This window comes from Branchiostoma belcheri, unplaced genomic scaffold (genome assembly GCF_001625305.1).
Source record: "Branchiostoma belcheri isolate BF01 breed outbred unplaced genomic scaffold, Haploidv18h27 scaffold264, whole genome shotgun sequence".
Taxonomy (NCBI): Eukaryota; Metazoa; Chordata; class Leptocardii; order Amphioxiformes; family Branchiostomatidae; genus Branchiostoma; species Branchiostoma belcheri.
The window spans coordinates 62,729-84,026 of record NW_017803870.1 but is presented as its reverse complement, the minus strand read 5'-3'; the positions used below and the strand labels follow the sequence as shown (position 1 = coordinate 84,026).

General features: G+C 41.6%; 1 protein-coding gene and 1 long non-coding RNA gene across 2 annotated transcripts; both read left to right on the top strand.

Moving 5' to 3' along the window:
• The first annotated feature begins 4,817 nt into the window (after positions 1–4,817).
• LOC109472056 lies at positions 4,818–9,862 on the top strand. Its single transcript, XM_019771632.1, has 9 exons — positions 4,818–4,824; positions 5,119–5,258; positions 5,654–5,848; positions 6,271–6,493; positions 6,924–7,036; positions 7,595–7,659; positions 8,348–8,475; positions 8,987–9,129; positions 9,443–9,862. The coding sequence occupies exons 1-9, from the start codon at positions 4,818–4,820 to the stop codon at positions 9,860–9,862; spliced, it is 1,434 nt and encodes a 477-aa protein (XP_019627191.1).
• Positions 9,863–10,321: 459 nt separating this feature from the next.
• On the top strand, positions 10,322–11,611 carry LOC109472063. Its single transcript, XR_002140338.1, has 3 exons — positions 10,322–10,462; positions 10,945–11,140; positions 11,506–11,611. It is a non-coding gene; the product is annotated as an uncharacterized LOC109472063 (long non-coding RNA).
• Positions 11,612–21,298: the final 9,687 nt, after the last annotated feature.

Here is a 21,298-nt window from a genome sequence, read left to right as displayed (position 1 = left end):
CGGGATCGTTTCAAACTCACATTGTCCGTGACGTGCGTGACAGCACGTGCCCGAGAGGACGAAAACATATCAAAACACACACTTGCCGAGTCACCACGTGTTCGAGTCGACAGGGTCGGAGTCAGGAAACCGATGTCCGTAACGTGCGTGTCGGCGCGTTCTTGAATGGGGGTGATTGTTGTGTCCCAAACCGTGCTTTGTCCCAAACCATGCCTGGGCATGGTTTGGGACACACGGCGCGTGTCCCAAACCGTGCCTCTGGACTGAGCACAGTTTGGGACACGAGGGGACTGTCCCGAACCGTGCCTGACCGGGCACAGTTCTGGACACACAAGGGCCTTGTCCCATTCCGTGCTTTGGGGGTGGAGCTTATTGTTTCAAGGGAGGAGCCTTCTCGTGGTGTTGTTTACTCTTTTAGGCCGCCATCTTTGTTTTTCGTCGGGAAAAGAATAAGCAAGAATCGGTGTATTCCCTGCTCTGTAAAGTACATTTTTACATTTCACGCTGGTCTACGAGTTACATGTAGTGTCCAAACAGAGTGTCTTGTATCATTCTGCAACACAGTGAGTGCGAACACAGTTCTTGATACAACATAGCACGTAGTATACCCAAGAAAGCAGACTGACCCAAGCTCAGTCCTGGAATCGGAAACAACACTTGCTTATCCACCAACCCCACGCACGGATCTGGATAGTCCTGACGCGTATCCACGACAGACTAGAGCAAATCAACTTGTAGATAAACGAAGTGTTTGTTCAGAACCGTGCCTCAGGTCGAGCACAGTTCTGGACACGCGATGGCCGTGTCCCAAACCATGCCCGGGCACGGTCTGGGACACTCGGCGCGTGTCCCGAACCGTGCCTGGGGACTGAGCACAGTTTGGGACACGCAATGGCCTTGTCCCAAACCATGCCTGGGCACGGTCTGGGACACTCGGCGCGTGTCCCGAACCGTGCCTGGGGACTGAGCACAGTTTGGGACACGCAATGGCCTTGTCCCAAACCATGCCCGGGCACGGTCTGGGACACTGGGCGTGTGTCCCGAACCGTGCCTGGGGACTGAGCACAGTTCGCGACACGCGGATGCCTTGTCCCAAACCGTGTTTGGGCATGGTTTGGGACACTCGGCGCGTCCCTCGCTTGCGAAGCCGCAAGCGAGGGACAAGATCTAAATTTTAAACTAAGGCGAAAGTTAGCGCTAAGGATGACGGGAAATACTGGATCGCGCAAAGGGTGACGGGAGAACTACTCCCGGAAGCGAGTGGAGAACGTACGTACCGCGGCGCGGTGACTTCGCTTTCAACAATAACTGTTGTGTCCCAAACCGTGCCTGGCATGGTTTGGGACACACGGCGCGTGTCCCAAACCGTGCCTCGGGCCTGAGCACAGTTTGGGACACGCGGGGACTGTCCCGAACCGTGCCTGATCGGGCACAGTTCTGGACACACAAGGGCCTTGTCCCATTTCGTGCTTTGGGGGTGGAGCTTATTGTTTTGAGGGAGCAGCCTTCTCGTGGTGTTGTTTACTGTTTTAGGCCGCCATCTTTGTTTTTCGTCGGGGCAAGAATAAGAAGGACTCGGTGTAATTCTTGCTCTTTGGGAGCACTCGGCGCGTGTCCCAAACCGTGCCTGGGGAAAATCTACATTCTGAGACACGCGGGGGACTATCCAGAACCGTGCCTGACCGCACACAGTTCTGGACACAGTTCTCATAATATGTGTCCCAAGCGAGTTTCTTTCTTGTGTAACTAGTCTCTGTATATTATTATCTAAGTTCATGTCGACCAAACATAAGACTAAGTTGTGAGAAAACTGCGTTTTGAAAGCACATGCTGTACACAGAGTCGCAAAATCTCACGTAATCTAGCCATATAAGAAATCGTGGGCGTGAATAATTATGCTTAGATTCCCGCCAATCACTATGATTGACAGCGCTTCCGGGCACGGTTCTGGACAGTCAGGCCGTGTCCTGTTCTGTGCCCGCTCAGGCACGGAATGGGACGGGCACAGTTTGGGACACAACAGTGATCGTATCACAATTAACATTGTCTACGACGGGCGTGGGAGCCCGGCCCCGGATTGAGGGGATCGTGTCAAAAGAACTATTCTCAGTAAGCGAATCAAAACAAACATCACGAACACGGCCTGAACGGAGAAACTCTGGAGCTGTCATGTCGGAACGTCTCTGATCTGATATGGTAGCAGAAACATTGTCCGTAACGTGTGCAGGATTGCCGCCGACCGTGACGTGTGGGGGGATCGTATCAAAACAAGTCTTGTGCGAAGGAGGATCAAAACAAACCTCGCGTGTACTAGCTAAATAATAACATTTCGGCACAGCCGGATCAAAACAAATCTCGTAGCTACTAACTAAATGCTGACAGTCCGCCACAGGGAAAGGAGAATCGAAACTTACAGTTCGGTGCACGTCTCCAATACTAACCGATGCGATGCTCCCCGTGCGTGTGCGGCCAGTGGGTTGTCACATGGAGTCGTCGTCGCCGGCCGAAGACGTGGGCTGCTTGCTATCCGACTTCTTGCGTTTGCAATCGGCCTCAGTGTGAGTGAACCGCCTGTTGGTCTTTTCCCAGCAGAACTTGCACACGTGCTCGAACCTGCAGGTCGACGAAAAGCACTCGTTTTTCCCGAACTTCCAGCAGAAGCGCGGGACCGCCGGCTTGTCCGTGGCGCGACTGCCGCCCGTGGAGCTGGTAGGCTTCAACCGTGAAATGTCCCCGTCAAAGTACAGCTCCTTCAGCTGGTCCCAGTCCGAGGACCATGCGCCCGGCTTGCGCAACGCGTGCTGAGCGGCCGCGGCATGGAAGGAACGAATGGTAGACCACTTGTACCTTGTCAACTTGTTGCAGACAAGCTGCAGAAGTGCCAAGCGGCCTTGTAGCTCCCACGCCGGCAGACCCGGGTGCTGCAGTAAGGCCATAGAACCCGAGAGGAATTCCTCCACCGTCAGATCGTCATACTTCTTGGGATCTGCTGACTCCAGGTTGTAGACGAAGGACTCCGGTGATAGAATCTTAGCGTCGGACTTCTTCTTGGCCCCACCAAGCAGGCCGATGCCGCCGTACTTCGTGTGCGCCACGTCATGTAGGGTGTTTTTCTCCTTCAGCTGTTGTAGTGTGATGTCGTGCGGGCCGAGGTTGATCACGTCCACTTCCTTAGCTGTGGCGCCAGGCTCAGTCTGTGCCGCCGCTTCGCTGCATGTGGTCTTCTTGTTTTTCTCCACGTCGGTCTGGGTGGCCCGCGGGTCGCCCGTCTCCAAACCGTTAGCCGGGCCGTCCGCGGCGAGTTCTTTCTCCAGGCGGATGATTTCTTGAGTCATCTTCTTCACTTCAATGGCACGCAACAGTTCCTCCTTGCGCTGTTTGAGTTTCTGCAAAGTTGGGTCCTGTTCCGGTTGCTCCGTGCCGCCAGATGGGGGAAGGCCCTCGCATTCCTTACCCGCCGTCCCCGGGGCGTGCAGAGCCGCGTCTTCTCCGCATCCTGGGCATTTCTTGATTCTTTTCGGCATGTCGGGTGTGAACTGCGACCGATTTTTTGAACGAAGTAAGGCGCTAAGTCGAGTTGCTGAACACTAACGCGAAACTGAGTCTGAGAACTGACTGTGAAACTCTCTGCGAAACTCTCTGTGGAGCACACGACACAGCACTCCTCGACAATGCTACTAGAGATGTTATGAAGTCACGTGATGGTGATGACGCGCAGGTCAAGGTTCAGCGGCAGCTAATAAACTGATTTGAGTTGTCGCCCAAATAATCCCTATTCTAATAAAGAACCACTTTTGATGATTATTCACCAGTTGTTAAACTATATCTGGCGTTACAGCGTCATAACCAATGTGAAATGGACTTGTTTGGTTGACATCAAAGGGATATATGATAATAGCACATAATGGCATGTTGGATTAAACAATCTTAAATATTCTATCGAAGACGTTAGTACCAAGGAACTAGTGTACCACAAATTGCCGATAAGATGCTTATATTAGAGGTCATTGTTTTTCTAGCTGATTGAGCTGTTCGGAACAGATCAGAACGTGGGTCTGTGCTGTCAGCTGTACTCTATCCAGGTCTTCAAATTCAACGTCAGGTGGGTCAATAACACATTGCATATGCATAAATGGGATAAAAGTCACAGCCTCTGAATAGATATTGTTGTTTCATTTATTTACATGCATATATGGACGTTTATGTCACAGACAGAAAACGGTTGCTTGTTTGTATCGTATGCTGTTTCTAGCTATTTATGGGTAGTACGCCCAACGTAGCCTGACGAAATGTGCTAAGAAATTGCAGTGAATGTCAATATCAGATTTGATCATCTGGAATGTTTTGTTGTGCCGCCCTGAAATTGCATTTATTGACTTTGAAGTTACCTATTACCTTCCCATATATTTTAGTCATAGCTCAGATTTACGTTATCTACTATTTGTCCTTGCAGATACGCCAATGCAGTGAATGCCCTGATCCGTCTGACCTACCGTGCCACTGTGAACAACTCCCTGACTGTGTCCAGCCGGCTGCAGAGAGCTGCCACTAATGGTGCTCTCGGGTCTCTGGCTGTTACTGGCTACCGGGCTTCCATGCCAAGACAAAGCAGTGGGTTCAATGACTATTTCGTCTAGCTAGAAACAAATCCACACAATTTATCAGATAGTGTAAAAGCTTACCTTCCTTCTAGTTTGGATCCAGTAGTTTGTGTACAATTGAGAATCTAAATTTGAGGTGAAGACTTAGAAGGCTGCCAGTGTATATATCGTTGCACTTGAAATAGGTTGAATGTTAGATAACTTTTAATTCTTTCAATGTACTGTAACGTCTGTATAATCTTTGAAGGTTCAGATACTTAATCATATGTAACGTATACTCACATAATTCCAGCAGGTCAAATATATCCTCCACCCTGAAAAATGCACCAAAAGTGATATCCTATATAGAATCCCCTAGTATAATGCTGTGCTTGATATCTAAACTGTACATATCTGCTGGTGATGCAATACACTATAGAGATCTATAACACACGGCGGATGTATATAACACAGCAGAAATGGTTAATTTATCATGATCATGATCAGTGTTTCATTCTGACTGATCTCTTACATACAGTTCTCTCAGTGTCTACACCTCTGGATCTGGTGTTCCTGTTGGATGGATCTAACACTGTAACTCCACAGAGCTTTTGGAGGGCAAAGGCATTCTTGACAAGTGTTATTGGGGAGTTCCGACTGGGGCCTCGACATACACAGGTTTGGGAATTGACGCCTCTCGATCATATACTGATATTGTTTAACAGAACATTCTAGCTAGCTATTTATGAAATGTATTAATATTGTTCAACATAATATTTTTCATAACATGATAATGTATGCAATCATTTTGATATTTTGGAAGAGTGGATTTAATTAAGTATTAAATGTGTTGATTATGTTTAGCGTTCGTAGTCCAGTGATAAACAGTCCAGCATCTGGTCCTCTGGTCCGGCCTTGGTCCACTGTTCTTTTGGCCTACTTGATCCTCAGTAAAATGGACCTGTAAATACTGCATATAGCGTCTGCCTTCTCTGAATGGAAAACTGAATTAAACTGATTTGAGATAACTTAAACCTTTTCAATCATTTAATGTTTCAATGTTTAAACCCTAGGTGTCAGTTTTCCAGTACGGCGGTGTTGTCCGTCAGGAGTTCACTCTGAACACATACCAAGACCACGGCGCTCTCGCTGCTGGGCTGGCAGCCATCAGACAACTGTCAGGCCCCAGGTTAACCGGGGCTGCTCTACAGTACGCTGTCAGGAATGGATTCTCGGCACCAAATGGTGGTGGACGGAATGTTGGGAAGGTGTGTCTTAGTGGCTGTCAGACTAGCATTTTCTAAACTATAGAGTCCTTAGGGAAAACTTAATTTTGTAAGCGGATAATATATGCACCAACATATCCTTGACCCTTAACATTGATACAGTAAAAAGTGCTCTGGAAGACTACTGATGGGACTGATAATATCTGAACAGGTGGTCACTAGGGATAGTTGTTCTTCTTAATCATGTCAATAGGAATGCTTGTCAATTGAAAAAATAAGTCAAAAAGGATATACTCATGCACCTTGCTCATTACGTTTAATGACAATAAAGACAATGATAATCATAATCATAACGAAAAATGATAAAAGTAATTGTCCGTTCCAGAAGCTCGTTTGAAGATCTACTTTTCTTGAAGGTTGTAAGTTATGATGATTCAATACGAATGAACACTTTCTCCCTGTAGGTTCTTGTCCTCCTTTCAACCGGACCATCATCAGATTCAGTTCAGCAGGCTGCTAGTGCTGCCGCCAGGGCTGGAATTGTTGTCTATGCCATCGGAGTAGGACCATCTGCCAACATGTATGAACTGCAGGGAATAGCACTGAGCGCCTCCACTGTCTACACAGTCAGCAACTTCTACTCACTCGCAGGCTTTAGGAATGAGTTGTCAAGACGATTCTACCCTGGTAGGTCATTTGCATAAATCAAGTGGAATATGTTTAGTTTATTATCAGATTACCAGATCATTTGTGGTGATAAAACAATCCCGTTAATCCCCGTTGGTTAAATATTCTATTTGCAAAGCCATACCTGAAGGCTAATTGCATGTATAGTGTCCAAGAAAGTTAACGCAAAACAATGAGAACATACAAATGGTTTCTGAATTTATATATGAAAGTTGTGTAAGGTGAAATGGATTCAGATAGGTGTTAAAAGACTAACACAGCAATAGACCTTTCTCAGTATTCCAGCAACTGAGTTGAGCAAACATAAAATAATCTTATGTAAAAGTGTATTCAACCAGGTGGCACTTCCCATATCAGTGTGGTTGTTGAATGTACTTAAGCTTGGTAAATGATTTTGTAACACAATTTCTACATTATGATATTTATCCAGATTTGCTGCCCTCGTACACCACTGTCCGCCTGTCAGTGAACTCATCACTCGGTCTCGGACGCAACCCAACCACTCTGAATTATGCTGTGGCTCAGGCTACGTTAGTTTCTGCTGTAAGTTTGATTTCATTTCATTTCAACTTCAAACACACAACTGCCACAAAGTGTTAAGTACCACGGACAGAAACACTTTCTGAACTCAGAATAGACTCATTCATTTGAAAAGTTAAGGAAAAGCGGTAAGAACGGCCGATCACGTTCATTAACTACGATGATCGTATGATCATTCCGAACATTTAATACCCTTTTAGACCCGATAACAGTAGAGCTGTTTTAAAAATATATAGAATGTAGTTGCATACTTGGGAACAGTAACAATCCATACTGATGATTGTATTTAGGGAAACTATTCTTGATATGATGATAACGTTTTTAATAACCTTATTAGGGTAGCCTTTTAGTGCCAAGTTTGTACTGTAAGTGGTAGAAAACAGGTTAGGAACTTCAAGGTCATGGTCTTAGTTTATGTAAAAATACACATGACTCCTATACAACAATGCTAATTTTTAGAATGAATTCAATTGTAAATTGTACAGTTTGCCAATTTCCTACTACAACTGCTGTAGTCATAGACTTCTTGGTAGTTTTACTATCACTCATTGTCCTCAACAGGTGCACACACAGCTGATGGGTGTGGCCGGTATACAGGCAATCCAGCTGGTTGACCTCTATGGAAAGTAAGTTGTAGATGAAGTAATGATGTGTATCTTTACCTCCGGGGACATCCTTCAGCGGAAGGGCTTTGTGAGAGATTTAGATTTTCATGTTCGCAGCTGTTTCTCGCGTTTGGGCGGACGGATTCTTTTGGGACTCGGTATATGTTTTGCTATTGGGCTGTAGATGATGCACGTTCTTTTGTTTTTATTGTATATGTGTTTTTGGGCGTGAAATGGTGCCTTTTGGTGGCCCCAGAACACCCCTTTGAGTGTGAAAATGGTCGCGACCGTTGACCTTTGGCGTGTATTAGGTATTTACGGTCTGGTCCATGAAGCTGACCCCCCGCACAGAGGGGTGTCCGGTCTTGATAAATTCTTTGTTAACATAACAAACAACATATAAAAATATACAATAAAAAGCCCGGAGGTATAAAATCTCAGATTTTACTTGTTTAGTATTTTGTTTTATTTAGTAGGATTGATAATCTACACATGCACACGACTTACTTAACATTTCCCCCACACGCGGTAGTAGAATACTGTGAGGAATGATGGCAAGGCAACCGTTTAATTACATGAGATGGAAATTAAAAGAATGGAGTTTGCGATAAGCCGTGTTTATCTAAGAAGCTGTTGTAGATCAAGGTACGAATGCGTTTGAATTCACTTTGATTTGATGACAAATTTAAAACATGTTGTATTGCTGCAGTGCGATGGGCGGCAGTGCAGTGTTCAGACTCTACACAACATACTACACGGACTTCACGGCACTGACTGCCCGTCTGGCAGGAGGGGGTGTGATGGGTAATCCCACTGTAAGCAGCAGTATTTCCGGAGGTGAGTGATATCCCAAGTCATCCAGAAAAAGAAATAGGCTTAAGTTCATTTTTCTGCATAAACCCAGTGAAACGTTGTAAGGATTTGAATTTTTCTGGGACAAATGTATTGTTCTCAGTGGCACTAACTTAAGTTAGGTTTGTATGTTGTTTTAATCGACAGGGTTTTATTTTGATCCTGTATGCCCTGGGTTTAAGGGTATGGTCTCCAGGAATTAATTGTTATAAAACATAAACAATGGTGTAATAGTGGAGCACGTTTCGGCATACGATGTTGTAAGTAATAAATCAAATCATTATGAAGTAACATTAAATTTCTATTATGATGAATGCAAACTATATCCCCACTTCCCCAGCTTCTGCATTTCTTTTGTTATAACTGTGAAGCAATACTATGATATGCATCATCATCATCATCGGTCGACCGAATTGGTCGGGGTTATACCGCCCCTTACGAGGTGACATACTATGATATGCACTCTAAATTAAAGGTGTGTTTCTTGATTCTACAGCATTGAGTACCTCTGGCAGGGAGTTTTTGGTGGCCTTCACAGGGAATGATCCTAGAGACATGACAAACCCTCGTTTGTACATTTCAAGCAGCAATGGACAAAACACATCAGTCACTGTCAGTGCAGGGCTTGGAGCATTCCAGGTATTATGTTTTAGATAAATTATGCATATACGAAAGAGTGAGGCAGCGGAATCTATCAACACTCAGGATAATGTACATTAATTATTATGTATACCGAAATCGATTATACAATGACAATATATATTAAATTGTGAAAAGCAAAACCCAAATTCTGTAAAAGACATTTAATTTGGTTAATGTGGTACAAATTCTGTGAGATATTTAGATGTCCTCAGAACTGATGGTGCCGAATGCCATCCACACACAATAACACTTATTGGCGAATGAAATCTACCTACTAACAATCTGTATCCCAATTTTCTCCCCTGTATAGACCACCGTGACAGTCTCTGGGAGCCAGGTGTCCATGGTAGAGGTTCCAAGTAGTCTGGTGATGTACGGAAGTGAACCGCACTCTGACCGAGTCATCTCCGTGACATCAACCGAGGCCCCTGTTACTTTGTACGGACTTGTGAAAGAGCTCAACACCATCCAGCCATACATCGTCCTCCCTAAGTCCAGTCTTGGCACAGAATACCTGACTGTGATGTACACACCAAGGAATGGCTATCTTTGCCAGTTCACTGTCGCAGCTACAGAAAATAACACCAACATCGTCATCAGACCAATGGTGACAATCGAGTACTCTGGTCTTACTATTAACCGAGGAGAACCTCTTTCTCTTACCATTGGGCCCAGTACCATCGGTGCCATACAGATAGAGGATGAAGAGGATCTAAGTGGTATGTTCTGAGGTCTAGTAAAATCGCTGAACAGTCACAATTGATAACTTTGTGGCCCCTGAGTATCATGTTTGTGTTTTTTTTTCGTCCCATGGTTGGGTGTCGAATACATTACCATATGAAAGAACGAAAACCAAGCAGATGTCAGTAGGGAAAGACCGATCGAATGCTACAAGAAGTGACATAATTCTTAACCGCACTCAGCCGCTAACTATATACTATTTACAATGTGTCCCATTTTGTTAGAAAGAGCTAATGACACACTGCTAATGACACTGAGTCTAATTAGCATTAGTCCAATTCAAAGCCACCAAGGTGACTAGTTGTGTCATAAATCGCCATCATACGTTACCCAACCAGCAATTACCATCTTGTCCCTGACCAGCATGATTTATGCCATGACATAATGTAAAGAAGTAACTTACTACGGAAACGTTTCCATTGACAGGAACGTACATCACATCGGACAAGCCCATTGCAGTGTACGCTGGTAACCAGTTTGCCGAGTTCCCAGGAAGCCCTCCAGGAGGACACATCCAGCAGCAACTGTTGCCAGTCAGTAGCTGGGGACGGACCTTCATCATACATGCTACTCAAGTGAATGTCTTCAGGTATGGATGCATTATTTCGCTATGCATATCAAATGATATTTGTTGTCCTAACCATTGTAAGAAAGATTAATCTGTACCTAGTAGTTTTAGTGACTACAGCGCTCTCTCTCTCTCTCTCTCTCTCTCTCTGTGTTTTTATTGGCGTGTGTGTGTGTCAGGAGAGGAGGGGAGACACATTTTTTAGCGTAGTAGGTAGCGTAATAAAATTGTGACAATGCACATTACATTGGATTCGAGTACACAATATGCACATATATACATTCTTAAATTTACTACCAGTTCTGTATAGTCCTGTTTGTGACCGTTTGCACTTTCAGTTCGTCTTTAATGAGTGTTGATGAGTGTGTTATATGACAATTTAACTTAACTTTTTAACTTTGTCAATGAGAATGAAAAGTAAAATGTTCACAGATTTGTATTCATTCAGTCCAATTGCAAATTTCTTCAGAATCACCAATTTACCTTATATTTTCTGTTGCTAGAGTGACAGCAGCCTTTGAATTCACCACAGTCACCCTTACCAATGGAATGTCTCAGAACATTGACGTCCAATCCACGTGGGAGTTTGAATTGACGTCTGAACAGTACCTCATAATGACATCCACACAGCCGATTCAGGTTGTGGTGTTCCAGAAGGGAAGATCAGTGAACAACATTCAAATTGGACCTACCATGCTGGTAAATAGTTAACTTTTGATACATGTTTTACCCTGGCTTGCTTGCTATGGGTATTTGGTTTTGATATATTTCGCATGCTGCACAACTTCGAGCAGTTGTTTCTTTGTAAAAAATAATTTTCACAGTATTAGCAATATATCACTGGACTGGGACGGGTACTTGCATTTTTTAATTAAAGATAATATATTCTGTGTGGACAGTCACATTACTAGTAGCGTTCTCAATATGATATTATCTTGCAGATTGTCGCAAGCAAAGAATATGCGACAAAAATGATGACTGAAAAGCTCTGAATTACAATGAGTTTTGTTTTGCAATATCAACTCAACATTAAAACTTTGTTTTTGTTTAATATCTATTTGTAGACCTTGTCCCCCACTGAGCAGTGGGCCTCGACATACAGTCTTACAACTTTGGAACTCCCAGGAGTCTCCAGTATACACTATCTAGTCCTCTTCGTCAGAAGTGCGGACATCAGCGGTCTTCGGTTTGAAGGTGATTTAGTACTTACGGACAAATGATGTCATGTTGAATAGTTACTCATGGCAATGATATGGAAACAATCAGATATCTATAGGTCAACACTCTCTATTTAGTGTTGAAGGTGATTTACTTATGGACATTCAAATGATGTCATGTTGAATAGTTACTCATGGCAATGATATGGAAACAATCAGATATCTATAGGTCAACACTCTCTATTTAGTATTGAAGGTGATTTACTTATGGACATTCAAATGATGTCATGTTGAATAGTTACTCATGGCAATGATATGGAAACAATCAGATATCTATAGGTCAACACTCTCTATTTAGTGTTGAAGGTGATTTACTTATGGACATTCAAATGATGTCATGTTGAATAGTCAATGATAACGATATAGAATATGATATATGAATTGACAATGACATAGAAACAATCAGATATCCATAGGTCAACTCTCTCTACTTAGTATTATATTAATTTACACGCATTTCATTTCTCAGATATCAGAGCACTAAACAGCTTTAAGAAATGTTTTTAAAAACATGCCAACCATTCAGTATTGGGAACATGCATCACTACCAGTTATCTAGCCCCCTATCTGTAGTGATTGCACAAAGTTGTGTGGCACATGGCTTAAAAGAACATTAATGGCGATGGGCGATACCGTTATTTTATAATGCACGATGAATGGTGTGGGAGGGATTTGACTTTGTAAAATCTGAGTCCTAAGGTACTTACGCCAAAAATCTAATGGGTATGGAAAAAGTACATTTCTAAACGTTTTTTCATTGGTTACCTAAGCAGCTTACTGCAGTCTTACATGAATAAACATTCTATCAGGTGGACGATTCCCCCTGGGTACTGTGTGGAGGACCATTCCCAACTCTGACCTGTCCTGGGTCATGATGCAGATCTCCCCAGGCACGGCCCGGGTCTGGCACGTCAGTCCACTGGCCAGGTTTGGAGCTTATGTCTGGGCAAGGGCAGCTGATGGGTCCAGTTTTGCTGTTCCAGGTACAGTACACTGTTAGTGAAGACCTTGGGCTTGAGTAAGTAGACTCTTTTTCACACATCCAACACTTTGCCGACGTTTCAGTGACCGTCTCTCACTTTCCTCAGGCGGTCACTGAAACACTTGGTTGTGTAAAAAGAGTCTCTTTACTCAGTTACCAACCTGATAAAACTATTGATGTAAGACTTTGAGCTTGTTTCTGATCTTACTACATGTATCATTACCTTTCAAAGTACAGCCACTCCAATTTTTAAGGTACAAACTGAGGATACAAACTTTCCATCAGGATCTTTTTCAGGTTCCGTTTTCTTTTCAGCATAGTTTTCTGTCAGGAAAATGAATTACATGACGTCATTTCTGAGAAACTTGAAAAATATCAGTCGTCCTTTTTCTGTTTTGTTGTTTTGTTTTGTCAAAATATAGTTTTTAATGAGATATTACTGACAGGAGTCAAAGCCTGTTTTGTGTTCATAATTTTGAGGTCTGTAGTACATTTTCCCAACAGCATGATATTAGATATAATTTTTTAATGTAATACACTTCGATCCAAGTGACAGCTCAATGCAACTTATAACATCTGGCAATGGATGTACTGTTTTTCATGGCACTGGTTTCGACTTCGTCCCAAATTTGCCATTTCTTTTTTTTCATCTGTCTTGCAGCTGGATACCATCTGGCACCACTGACAATGTGTGACCGAGACAATGGTACAGCAGGAGATGGCAAGGACAATGACTGTGATGGTCTCTTTGATGAAGAGCTGCCCAATGGCATTGATGATGACATGGATGGGACTATTGATGAGGCTGACATGTCAATTAATCCTGTAAGGTCTAACCTACTCCTCTATCTACCCCCATTATGTTTAAAGTGTGTAACTTCTACAAAGGCATGCTAATACAATGTCTGAACATTTTTACATGATTTTCTACTTTTAGCTAACAGCATACTTGTTATGAATGGTTAAAGTAAATGGTCAAGTACCATCAATCTTTTTTTTTCAATTTCTTTATTACACTACAAACATACATGTCATTCTTTTGAACTAGATAATAAGTTCTACTCTGCTGTGAAAGGCAATATCACGATAATAACACTTTAGACTGTATATTAGCTTTGGTCTACCCTTATTGTATTGCCACTTGCTAATGTTGACTAGCAAGTGGCTAATGATGACATTCAAAGTTTCGTTCTCTAGTTCGTTGAATTATTTTCTTCCATTTGTTTCTTTAGTGTGATAGAAACCCGTGCAGCAATGGTGTCTGTGAAGAGACCAGAGGAGGATACCAGTGCCGCTGTGACACAGGCTTCTCAGGCTTCTCTTGTGATATCAGTAAGACTTTTGAAATCCTTCTTACCTTTTCCAGATAACAAAAAGAATACATTGTGTCATAATTTGTTTTGACTATTTGTTATTTCTCCAAATTTTGCGCATTGTCAACAGTTACTGTAGAAACTGCCTCTTCATTGTTACCACAAATGGCTTTCAGCACCAAGGACAGACGCAGTTCTGTAGATTTTGAAGCAAAAATGTGTTCAGTTTAACATGTTTGGATGTCTTCTATACAGTGATTGATTTCGAAAGTTATACAAACTGCCATCATATGATAGCTGCTGTATGTAATGACTGCGAGATCTGTTTCTTTTTGCAATTTTGCACTAGTACTGTCTATCATGTAAAGTGGGATGGAAAGCTAATGTACCAGTATCACAATAATATTGTTTTGTTCTTAAAGAGTTTCACTCATTTTGCATAGTACTGAAGCAAACCTTATTCTTAGGCTTAGGTGGACTGGATGGTCCCACGTGGTTACTCGGTGACCCAGGCTGGGTTGTAGAGGAGGATACGGCCTGGGAGACTGCAGGAAACCTTACCCTGGATGGTGACAACTCGACCTGCTGGGATCCTGGCAGTGGAACCCCGTACCTAACTTTCCAACTCGGCAGTCCACATACCATCTTCCAGGTATCTTCTTGTTTAATAACAGTTCGTCTGGCAGGATCTTTTACAGTACCAGTTTATACAGTCATACATAATTTACCTTAATGGTGTTCTTTATTGCATAACAATTATGTTATTTCTGATATGTGCTAAATGGAATAGTATAGTTATACTATTACACCAGGAACTTAATCAAATCTGTAAATACCATTACCTGTAGTGTTGACAGAAAGCAAGGGAGGAGACAAAACTGTCAAAACTACAATTTCTCAGGTCATTTCTTTGTATTGACAAGACTAGTTACACGAGTAGAGTAAAGCTCTGTCAAACAGTAAGCTTTGTATGGTGCACTGTACACATGTAACAACAGACAATGTGCCAACAAAACTCTAATACATGCTTCATAATATTGTTTCCTTGGAAAAGATTCGTTTCACTGGTACGATGCCATCAGACTTTGTCCCAAAATCGGTCATGCTACAAGTTCGTCACGGCCCAGGTGGCAACTGGACAGATGTCAAGACACTTGCAATAACAGAAACGCTGAATGGCCCAATAAGTTTTGGAGGTTTCTCAGCAACTGGTCAACACTGGAGGCTGCACGTTTCTGAAACTCATTCTGGATTGGAAAACCCTCAAGTGTGTGAACTGCAGTTTTTTGGACAAGAAGGTTTGTATAAAGCTAGGGTAAAAATAGTCCGAGCACTTATAAAAACTTGTTATATTATTTTCTGAGGAATATATATTTTGTTTTCTAATGACTTCCCAAGTGAGAAAAGTGACAAATAGCTTTGGCTTTTATCTTTTAATTTGTTTGAAGTTGCATGCTATGTCTTGTAATTTGTTGAGCCACATAATTATACAAAGTGTATACGTATAGTTTCTAGTTTATAATTTTCTGTAATCCCTGCTTTTTGTTGTTAAAATATTATTGTAAATTTTAACTTCTTATTCTGACCTGCACTGATCATTCTAATTAACATCTTTAGTTGTCACTACAAGCTACACACTGCTGCCGCTGCAAGAGACTTTCACAGAGAGCCTGGTGGACACACGAGGCAAGACAGCACTGGCTGTCACCGTGGAAACTAATGTAAGCAAATTAGTTATTACATATTTATGTTTACCGAGAGAAAACATATTGTTTTTGCTACGTTTCTTCTTCTTCTGTTCCAAACACTGACCTCTGACCTGGCCAATGACCCTATTTGTTGATACATCTCACCATGGTAACTTTTGTTGGGTTACATAATGTTGCAATTTTATAGTAGAAGGGATTTATACTCCTGTCTGACCATATATATAAATGTATTTAAGTAAGAATTAACAGAGCAGACCATATGCGAAGGTAAACATTATGCATTTGCTTTGCAAATGTTTCATTTCTAGTTGTTTGTATATTTCTTCATATAGAACACTGCTATCAGACACTCCTAAATAATTGTATTTTTCAGACTCTCATATCTTCATATTTGTTCCAGTTGTTATGTTATGAGTTACTTATCCTGTAATTGTGTCAAGCTACGTGATTTTTGTCAATATTTTGTTATTATTAAATGTTTGATTATTTGTCGCCTATTAGGTTCTAAACTACTACAGCACGAGACCAGACTTTAGGGGACTGTATGGTCTGCAAGTTACAGACATCAAGTCTTTGTAAGTATTCAATAGCTTAGCCACCCCTAAGAACTAGAGATAGAGCAAAATGTAGAAATAAGGATGAAGATTCTGATAAAAAAGGATGTCAATCCGAATACTGACAGTTATTCACGGACACCATTCCTATGTCAGATATCCAACTATATTTATTGCAAAAGCCAGTTAAGCACGTTATGCACATCAAGTGGTCAGTCCAGCTGTAAAAATTTTAAAAAATGTAAATCGTATGAGCCTACAACTATTGTAAGAGTTGAGCTATAGTTACATTTCTTGTGTCAAGCAAGAACGTTAAAATTTTTGCGGGTGAAAGTATCAAACTTGATGTTTAGACAATTCGATAGATGGTGAAAACTGTTAGACGTTTTAACTAGCATCCACTTCTTTATCAGTGACACTTGATGTTTGTTTACATCACCACGTAGGGGTGCCTACACTGCAGCAGAGGTGTCCTTCGTTTCCTCTGCAAGTCAAGTCATGTATCAAGAGATGGCCCTTCAAGATGCTATTGCTATGGGAACTGTCAACAACCTAGCTGTCATCAATGATACCGGGATAACGCTAACACCCAGAGGTAAAGGATGATGTGAAGATGGCATTACAGTGGGCAGTCGGGGCATTTGATCCGCAAATAGTACATTGTTGTCACCATATTGAAGTTTTGAAGAAAAGGCGATTATTATTATGCAAATTATTGTAACTGAAAGACTTGGATACAAGTCTTGGTGTGTGTAGTAATTGTTCCATGCAGGGCTAGAACTCATTTTCTCCATATGCTGTTTCGGGTATTCAAAATCGTACGCACCAGAGAAATGTTACCTTCACCACTCATTTTGCATCTCTATCTTTCCGTCCTTAATCAAACAACTGTTTGAGGGTGGACCTGGTGCGGATTTGGTGCAGGTAGACATCAGATATACCTGGCAATGCACTTAATTTTACTTGCACCAATCTGCATTATGCAGGAGGTTCATTACAGGTAGTAACAGCGGATAAAGCAAACTTGCACCGCCGTGCATACCGGCAAAAAATTAGTTGCACCACACAAAATGTACTTGCACCAAGTTGCACACATGTTCATGATATTAGCACCTTAGTCCATAGAGTACAAAAAATAGCAACTTGAGTATTAATTTCTTCTTTCATGTTTGTAATTTCTACCCCTATTCTGTTCTGGACACGAACACTCCTCTAATGATCTGAATCCTTTTTTTAGTTCCTTCATGCACCGTGCCAACAGATCTCGTTTTTGCTATTGATGGAACTGTGTCCGCCAACACCTTCACGGCCATAGTGGCCTTCATCAGGAGAGTTGTGCAGAGTTTCACCATTGGACCTGAAGCAACCCTAGTGTCTGTGGTACAGGGAGGCAGCACACCACGGCTAGAGTTTCCACTAAACCAGTTCCAAAGCCTACCAGAACTCTTACAGGGCCTTGATGCCATAGAGCAGACGGACATGCCAGGACAGGGCAGGAGTTTTAGTCATCTTGGTGCTTTTACACAGGAGAATGGGGGAAGAACTGGAGTGAACAGGTAGGATGAATGAGCTTTTTACATGTACAATGTAGATGGCTGTGGCCAATAATGGCAAAAACAAATGGTGAATACATGAAAAATGTCCTTTTTCCTTTATGACTAGCATAATATCGGTTAGTATAGAAAGTCGTCTTTAATCTAATTACTTACGGCAATTACTGAGGCAAGAGGCAACATATGCGTGTATGAAATTTTATCATGTGTATGTAATTTAGTCTACATGTGATTATCATAAAATGAATAATCTTCAAAGGAGGCTGTAGTTTGAAAAAATATTCTGCTCAAATGTATGTTGTAAATGTAAGTATATTATATTACTGTTTCACAGACTGGCAGTTATTTTCACTGATGGGGTGTCCAATACGGACGACTTCCAACGTACATCTGAAAACGATGTCGTTGCATTCACCATCGCCCTCGGTGATGCTGCTGACCTGGCCTCCTTAGAAGGCACAGTCAGTCCGTCTAGTAACTATGTGTTCCGTGTAAGTGACTCATACGGACTGGTAGATCTCGGCAACCGGATTCCAAAGCGACTGTGTGAAGGTATTTCTTTATAAAATTCTAAATTCTTCAAAATTAAGATGTTGCAATTTTTTGTGGCTGATAATTTGAGCAGTTCTGGAAATTCTGTAAAAGATTGCTTTTAAAAACTGCAATGTACAATTTGGTGAATGTGATTGTTTACAAATACATACATAAATTTATATGCTTTTAGATCCTGTGAAATGTAAACGAAGAATAATAGATGGGAGATATTCTTGTTCTTTCTTGTATTCAAGATTGTGTATGTGTGTACTTTTGACAGTTGGAGTGACCAGCTACCTGACTGTGACCTTGGATGTGAACTACACCACAGAGTTCCTAACTACAGTTTCCCCAGGATTTACCGCTATCAACCTTGCAGTTAGAACCACAGTATGTTATATTTCTATTCCTATCGTAACATAACAAGGTATGCTGCGTGTATTGCTGTATGATTATATACGAAAAATCCTGTTTCAAATGATTTTCCTTGCAGTTATAGCTTTTGCATGTTTTTATATTTCAGTCCATACCATGGTATGGATGAAATATATTGTGTTCTCTCATGTTTCTTCTCCTCCTCCTTCTCCTCCTTCTCCTGCCACACAGTCAAAGGGATTCAACTCTGTCATTTTTTAGCCAAATGACCTGAAATTTGGCATAGAGGTAGAGTGGGCCAATACCCCCAGGCGTTTTTTTTTTTTCATTTTTTTGATACATGCCTTTGAAAAATTTTTATGAAGGTTTTTTTGGGGCATTTTTCGCCAAAAAATGGAATTTTGGATCCTGAGCCCTGGTTTTACAACCAAATGATCTGAAATTCGGTATAAGGGTACCTTGAACATGTGTCTACAGAATAACAGTCACATATTTGGCATACACCACTTCCAAATGACTCATTTGGGGGACTTTAATGGCTATTTTCAGCAAAAAAAGGGCCAAAAGTGCTATACCCGTTCCATGTTCTATCTAAAGAATGCCCCGTTCCATCTGCCGTTGGCCATGGAACACGTGTTCCATTGCGGGTTACCTGGGATTGCACGTAAGTCGTGTGTAATGACCCACACATTCAATTTTATGTGCCTAAGACCTTCAAAATGTATCAAATCTCATCATTGTTAGTATTTGCATACCTGTAATAAGATTAGTAAAGCTTTCGAGATTCAATGTGCTTGTTCTTACATCTTTGTTCTCAATTACATAACTACTATATAATTCATTTATTTGAGAATCTTTGCCAGTTTTACACTGGGGTAAGTTTGGAATAGTCCACTTTTGCGTGGGAGGGAGATGGACTGAAATATGCTGTATTTGCTCCCAAGCAAATGTCGGCCTCTCTAGTTTTTGCCTGTTACATCTTACCCACATCTAAATGTAAGTAAGCGTCATGTGATGGAAGCGAGTTCTACCCTACGATAGTTCTTGAAAAATGAGTTTAAAGCAATGGACCTCAATCATTGCGTGATAACTCGAACATGAATCTGTTCCGAATTGTTTATGTTCTTGTTGTGAGGGCTAGCGCTTTATAATAGCCTCCGGCTAGTTGAGCAGTCCTGGCTGTGTATATATGTCTTATTCAGCCTAATACATCAAATCAAATCAACAATGTTCTTTTCCGGGGTTTGAAATCATGGATATCACTGTACTTTCTTTCTATGCAGTTCTTGACAGGCCTGCAATCGGTTTTTGGTTTCCAAGCAGTACAAGTTGTCAACCTCATCCCAGGGTATGTTATGTACTAATGTTTACATTTCAGTTCTGATTTATCCATTACGTTGAGTGGCACATTATTTGCTGTCAAATTTTATGAGAAAGAATGTGCTGTCTTATTATGATTTCGCTATGTTTTCGCCATGATGTAACAGACCACAGTATAGCACACGCGCCAATATCCGGGTGATTGCCGGGGCCTATGCTTTGGATGCCATTCAGCAGAGGGTCTTCAACATCACAGCGGCCGGACAGTTTGGTTCCTACAACTTTGACACAGCAACTATCACATATGACCAGATTGGTAAGGCTAATGTATACCTGCTGTAGTCCCTACACTGTAGGCACTTCTTTGAAACAGTCAATAGTTACTACACTTACACTTCATATCACATTTTGAAATGATAAGTTGTTAATTTCTGTGTTCTGTAGCCATTGTGTGGCGTAGTCACTGATTTTCAACGAGCCCCGGAAACTATCTTTTAATGGATACCTTGTTCTGTTCACATTTAGTGCAGGAACTCAAAAAGCAGCCAAAATAAATCTAAGTAAGAAAATGAATGTTGAAAAGTACCGAAAAGATATAAATACTAGTTTTACTAAATTAAATAGGATAAATTAACTTCATGACACGTTTATTTTTCGTCACTGTAGCTAACCAGCTTCTGTTTGGGTACATTGAAGTCCGCACAGTATTCATGCAGAGCTACAGAGACCAGTTTTCAACATCATATAGAATATTAGCCAGCAGTGTAAAACTAAATGTGAGTATGGCTACCTTTCTCTTTATCAGATCACCATTTTGAATGCCGGACACAGAAAAAAAATAAATGAATGCAATTGTTAAACTGAATAAATGTGTCATTAATACTCATAGTAGGCATCATCAGGTCGGGGGTTCCCGGTCCCAGACCATCTCCCTCTAGTCCACACATAGACTAACGTTACATAAACATATAATTTATATGCTGGGGTTTGTTTAAGGTGGACTACAGCATTCCTGAGAGATATCTATGCGGGTGCAGTAACCAAAAATCTATTTTGCAGGTACTCCGCATTTTTGGTAGCCTCTACGGAGTTCGATCACTGGCAGTTACAAACATCAAGCCTGGGTAAGTTATTTTATTTAAGTTAAACCATGATAATCTTTTTACTGGGAAAATGGACGATCACAAAAAAATTAAACTGGTGCTTACAAATAAATCCATCTTAACACATTGGTTGAAAAAAAACTGGCTTTTATCTAACTTCGTAATTAACGTATAACCGTTCTATTTTCAGCACCACG